This window comes from Bradysia coprophila, unplaced genomic scaffold, assembly GCF_014529535.1.
Source record: "Bradysia coprophila strain Holo2 unplaced genomic scaffold, BU_Bcop_v1 contig_137, whole genome shotgun sequence".
Lineage (NCBI taxonomy): Eukaryota > Metazoa > Arthropoda > Insecta > Diptera > Sciaridae > Bradysia > Bradysia coprophila.
In genome coordinates, this window is record NW_023503408.1 from 230,322 (window position 1) to 237,038 (window position 6,717).

Sequence of the window (6,717 nt, forward strand, 5' to 3'; positions counted from 1 at the left end):
ATTTCGTTTAAGGCTTTAGATGAGATCATCGAAATTATATGTGGAAGTGTCAAGGTAAAGTTTCCGTCATTCCGCTGGGTGGAATACTGCTTTAACATGCAAGCGTTTTCACTTATTACCGAATTAAATTCAACAGAAAGTTATTTGTCGAAAAACGAAAAAAAAAATGGAATCAACTGATACCAAAACGCTTCTGCATTTCATTTATTCAAAAGGAAATATATTTTTGGGCGTGCAAGTATACTTCTGTTACTAATTTCCAACATTTAACTGTCGTCTTATGAGAGGGGTGCAGCACTTCCTACAATTTCTTAGTTTGCTTCGAAGAAATCGCACCCTTTGGTGCTATGAGGGACTTTTCACCTACGTGAGAGTTATAAAGAGGAAGTTGTAGGAATGATGCCATTATTAAATAGACGATTTGATTAGTTGCAGAGGAAGGTGTGAAGATCATTTTTGTTCAACTTCAATGCAACTGTTGAATAACCTTTGACGTAAAGTGATATTACCATATTTACAACTTCTAGTGCAACTGTCGATCGACCTCTGGTGTTAAGTGATATTACCGTATTTACAACTTCCATTTCGACTGTTCAATAATTTTGATGTTAAGTGATATTGCCGTATTTACAACTTCTATTGCAACCGTCTATCAACCATTGATGTTAAGGCCCGTCATTGGGAAATGACAGGACAGTTTCCCGAAAATGTATGTAAAATTTTATCACAAAAAGTCACCGAAAAAATTCAAAGAAACTCACCTCTTATGCTTTCTATTGTTTTCGGGCATAGTCTCTTTAGGTCGCCAAGGCATATTTGAACACTAAACACTTTTTACTCGATGCAAAAACAAAAAGTTTTTTTTTGTTTTGTCGCGACAAAAACACAGAAAATATTTCGACACAACTGTGACACTCCGCTACTATAAGTACTAGAATCAATGTTTGCTGTGTTCACTTCGGCGGTAAAATATTTTCATTCAAAAAAGTGTCGGACATTTAAAAACAATCAACAAACGGTTGACAAAGGGTAGCGTATACATTTAATAATGCTCATCGACCATTTTTTAAAGCTTTACGAGAGCTCAGCGGACATTCTCTCAACGATGGGAGAGTATTTATTAAAAATTTAGCCTCTCGTAAGACTGCGCTGAGCGTAAATAAATGTTCGTTCCTCTTTAGTAAGCTAAGAAGACTTCGCGAAGTCTAATTATGCCACCTCTTCGAATAAAAATATCGGCTGAGGTCGAATAATTCTCCGTTGAGCTCTAATAATTCTCCGCTGAGCTTTAACAAACCTCCGCTGAGCTCTAATAATTCTCCGCTAGGCTTCAGGAAGTGTCCGTTAGGCCTAAGCAAGTTGCAGGAAGGCTTAATGGAGCGAATCGGACACTCAGCGGAGATCTGCCAAAGCTAAGTGGAGTCTTATTAAATCATAGCAACAATTATTAGGTATCCGCTGATGTTTATTGAGTGTTCGCTTAGCTTCATTGCCTTACTACAACGTGCTAAGGCCTGACGGACTCTTACTGAAGCCTAGCGGAGAATTATTAGAGGTTTATCAAAACTCAGCGGAGAATTATTAGAGCTCAGCGGGGGTTTTTTAAAGATAGGCGGAGAATTATTCGACCTCAACCGATATTTTTGTTCGAAGAGGTGGCATAATTAGACTCAGCGAAGTCTTGTTAGCTTACTAAAGAAGTGGGAGAGGTTACAATTTTAATAAATGTCTACCATCGTTGAAGGGTCGGACACTTTTTTGAATGAAAATATTTTACCGCCGAAGTGAACACAGCAAACATTCATTCTAGTCCTTATAATAGCGGAGTGTCACAGTTGTGTCGAAATATTTTCTGTGTTTTATCGCGACAAAACAAAAAACAAAATTTTGTTTTTGCATCGAGTAAAAAGTGTTTTAGTGTTTAAATATGCCTTGGGGACATAAAGAGACGGTGCACGAATACAATGAAAAGCATCATGGGTGAGTTTCTTTGAGAATTTTTGTGATAAAATTTTCCATACATTTTCGGGAAACTGTCCTGTCATTTCCCAATGACGGGCCTTAAGTGATTTAACCGTATTTACAACTTTCACTTCAATTATTGATTGACTTTTGATAGGAAGTGATGCATTTTGGTTTAAAACTATATTATTTCAACTGTTCAACTATAATTTAACCGTTGTTGCAACTTGCAGCTGACCTTATCAAAATAACTTGAAGAAATACAAGGCTTTCAAAATATAGTGCCAGTTTGGGAAACCATTAAAATTTGGAACGCAATAATTTTCTCGCAATTTTTCGACCTTTTTTTGTCCGAGTGGAATTTTGAGCGGATGTGGTGAGTCACATAATGAAATTCTCAGTCGATTCGACTCACCACATAATATTCCAAATATACCATTTCACATTTGACATTGCTTAATCCATTAAACGCTGTGGTAAAATATAATCCTTTTTAATGACTTTATTGATCCTAATCGCTTAACAACCACTTAGGGTAGCTGCACTCTTTAACAGTTTGAGAGTGACAAAAAAGGGTTTGTACCTATTATGCATCTTGTATGTACCTGAAGAAATTTGCATAAGAAAAGTACATGTTTTCGGTTTTCGATCACCTCTCATTAACCGCACACAAGCACTGAGGACTTTTTTTACAGACACCATCATTCAGTGTTGTGCTCTTGGCGTGTGAGGACGTCTGCTAAAATCAGTACCGTTTTTTTGGACGTATGGATGTTTTCGGGACCGCTCGAATCTATTTTTGATTTTACGACACGAATGTAGAGGATCGTTAAAAATGCTTTTGGAGAAGCATGGAATTTTAATGGTTGAATTTGCGCAAAATATCACAGTTGACGTTCTGTTGAGGCTGATATTCTTAAACGAGAACAACATCAACATGGTGATATGAAGCCATCAACCATTCGTGGGTAGAAACCACCGTGCAGTACTAAGTGATTTCGGACTTTGCTTGCCAGTCGATCAGAAGTACAACGGCCGGTGGGGCACAGTGGCATACCAAAGCCCCGAACAGTTAATGGTGGACATGGAATGGGACGCAAAAGTGGATTTGTTCGCTTTGGGGGCATCCATTCAGTCGTAAAGCGAAAACAGAGGACGAGTTTCTTCAGAATATCAAAGAGCTGAAGTTTCACGCAACGCACATCTTTCATCTAGCAGCTCTATCCTTTATTTACTCGACACTTTGCTATGAGTCGACACGATGAAACATTGACCAGGCAAAAACGTCGATTACGGACGAAGACATAAGTGTTAAAGAGACGTACTTCAATCATACGTCCTTTTTCAAGGGTGTCAGCGGAGTGGAATTTGTCGGGCATCGCTGGGCAGAAGATAGCGAAAGTCTATTCGATGAGCAATCCAAAAGTACAGTGAGTAATCCTTTTGTTAGAACCTACTTCAACTACACAAATCTTACTGATGTATGCGAAAATTTCGATCTTCGTAAATTGATCCATTGGAAACGCCGTGAACACTTCTATTGTATGGCGTGCATACAAAATTGGCTTCGAAGAATTGAGACCTGCCCGATCGATCGACAACCATTACGGGCAGCCGACCTAAAACAACTTTGTAATCTACTCGCTTAAGTAGACGTGATTTTGGTAGGTGTCCCTAAATTTTCTTTTTTCAATTTTGTCGTAACGCAACTATTTTTCGTTCTTTTTTACAGCGTAGAATGGATGTAACAAGACAGTAAAGTTGGGACCAGCCATCGGACCACGTGCACTAACAATCCAGATGCAGTGGTCTTCGTTGCGATCAGAGATGCAACCTGCAAATAAAGCGACGTGGCCAGTCCAGTCAATGTACTCAACCAATATCGCTGCTGCTTCAAGCTCTTCGAACGGACAGTTGTGACGAGACTCCGCGATGTTCTCGAAACTGCGAATGCGAATGAACAGGCCGGCTTCCAAAGAAACATAGAAATTGCCTATAGGCATGTTCGATAAATGAATTGATTGATAAAATATCTATTATACGCTTTGCCGACAATAATATCAAGTGTTGCTTCAATGTTGAAACGGCGCAATGATGTTACTTGGACACAATTTGCTTGCAGAACAAATGGACGGCAAAATTATCGCTCAACGAATTTGCTGCCCAAGTATTTCTGCATGTTCCGTTTTTATCATGTTATTTGCTTCGATTTAAATGACACACTGCAGGACTTTACGTTGTATCTGTGTATTTAAAAAATCATCTGTTGTCGACAGCAACGACAAGAATGAATGATGATCTTCTGTTCGAATGTCCTTTTATTGAAAACACATGGTATACAACAAAAGAAGTACAAGATTTGGTATCAAACACAAAGTGTTAATTAACCTTTGAACAGAAGAAGTAACAGATTTAATCATGATATGGCAATACGTCTACTGTTTCTAAACGGTTAATCTGGCCACTTCATGAAATCTGTTGTAGTAACAGTTATCACAATATCGGCAAAAGATATCGACCACACCAATTGAGCAAAAAAGTTGATGAAAATCGGTTCATTGTATCACGAGCTGGAGCCCTCAGAGTGAACGGTAGTCGGTTTTCACATGAAACTGAAGAAAAATCGATTTTCCTAATTGTTTTTCAGTAATTGGAATGTTGGTTGACGAAGCTGCATCACTCTTCATGCATGGTCTAGCACCTTCGCAGTTCTGGAAGTGTGGGATTTTGAAGGATTCGTGAATTTTTTTTGGCTCTTCTCTGAACTTTTGGGATTATAGAGGTGGTTGCTTTCCATAAATCTAGCGGCAATCTTTCCAGTTGTAGAACTCAAGGAATTTGAAGGATTTATGAGGTTTCTTTGGGTTCCGTTCTGAAGTTTTCGGATTATTGAGGCGGTAGTAGGGTGGTTCTTACCTGACATGTACTTTAAATTTTCGGATTAGGTTTTGCTTTTGCTATTATTTGAGAGGTACTTCGTTTAGGCTGTACGTAATTTCGAAGCTGTAAAATGTTCAAGCTCCGCACTGATGCAGTAGGGCTACAGACGGAGTATGATTTCGGACGTACTACGGTCCCAAACGCAGTAGGCATACGGGTTTGTGCGGGTCTTATGTCTCAGGATCTGCTACGTTTTTCTCTTGTCTGTTCAAACTATGTTAAGCCACAGTAATTCACCGCTTTTATTTCTCCCATCACAATTAGCACTTCAGCATGTGTTGAGCAATAACTAAGCGGACGAATCGTTAGCCTATCTGGGGCCTTGAGCGAATGGACTTGCGGAATTCGTTGCCAAGAAATAAACACTTCCAATTATACCAGGACCGTCTTGAACCGGCTCACCTCCCAATCGTCTACTGGTTCCACTCACTATACACTGTCGGGAACGTATGTCATCCAGATCTCGGCATCTCGTAGCCCCGAAAATGTTCGATGGATTGATGGACTCTACCATGAAAGTTGTTGCTAGACTGTGGCCACATTGGCCGGTTAAATCTGGCCCGCAGCCTGGCTGTTGTGTGCCCTTGATACACGACCAAATTCCGGTTTATACTAGGCTGAAGTGAACAAATTTGATTTGACCTACCCAATTCGGATAAAAATTGGCGTGGCCAATGGGATGCTGAAAACCTAGTCGTCCTCCATCGGTGACGTGGTGCTCAACATATTGAGCATCAGTATGGTGAAGTCGGTTGGCAGGATCGTCTAGCGAAAATAAAGGTCCAGCCGCATCGAGTCCGACAATACTTGCGACCATGCCACGAGTCGTTCTCTTTCCCGCAGCCCCAGCGACTTGGGCACCCTAAGACATACAATTGAAGAGTAACATGCAATTGCACCAAGACTTGCGTCCGAATATGTATCAAACCAGTGAGTGTCCAATGAGTCCAATCGAGTTAAAGGACAGTCCGTTAGCATTCAAAAAATCTATAAACTGAGCGACAACATGCCCTGCATCATTGACACGGTTACGGGCGAGAATATAATTTGGAGTAGTGGCACCAACGCCCCTATAAACAAGGACACATTACACCTTCTTGTATTTTTGACTGATTGTACGTACCAGTCAACTGTGAAAACGTTGAAATTGTCACCGCGATTCAAGAACGCGTTCCTGATAGACGCACCCGTATTTTGACCACCTCCATTCCAACCATGGATGTGGAATCTCGTTGGATGATTTACATTGAAGAAACTTCTGGACAGTGCGTCGCTATCGTGGATTCGGATTATTTGAGCTTCCGGAGTGGTCGGATTGTTTCTGGTGAACAAGCGGAAGACAACATCATTGAATGCGTTAAACAATGGTTTAATGTCCACTTCGAGTGGTCTGACGTCAACTAGATGCATTCGTCCATTCGTGTCGGGTACCATAACCCAATCGTTATCATCACTACTCCTTACCGGGCTCGCAGAAGCTGTGAGTTCGAGAGAGAAGAAAATTTTTATTGAACTGAAGACTGTGCCAATTTTGTCTTACATGAAGCTATCAAAGAGAGTACTGCTAAAGCAACTAATTTCATTGTGTCGCTTGGAATTTCGCTTATGGAATGCTGATACCAATTTCAACGATTTTTTCATTTGTTTCACATTTTAATCTTATCGCTATCGATATCACCGATTCGCTGGTGTTATTTTCATTTTAAGATAAATTGTTTTCTGTTGTCGTTCAATTACGCATGAGATTGCGCGAGAAATCGCAGCATTTCATTGGATAGTATGGGTACTTGTGGTCATTCCGTTCGCCTTTCAAGG

General features: G+C 40.2%; 1 protein-coding gene across 1 annotated transcript; it reads right to left on the minus strand.

The window, feature by feature from the left end:
• Nucleotides 1-5,131: 5,131 nt before the first annotated feature.
• Nucleotides 5,132-6,512, minus strand: LOC119073098 (lipase member H-like). The gene is made up of 5 exons (XM_037178412.1): nt 6,443-6,512; nt 6,026-6,380; nt 5,831-5,972; nt 5,549-5,764; nt 5,132-5,485 (listed from the first exon to the last, which is right to left on the minus strand). The coding sequence occupies exons 1-5, from the start codon at nt 6,483-6,485 to the stop codon at nt 5,213-5,215; spliced, it is 1,029 nt and encodes a 342-aa protein (XP_037034307.1). The 5' UTR covers nt 6,486-6,512; the 3' UTR covers nt 5,132-5,212.
• Between the last annotated feature and the right edge of the window lie 205 nt (nt 6,513-6,717).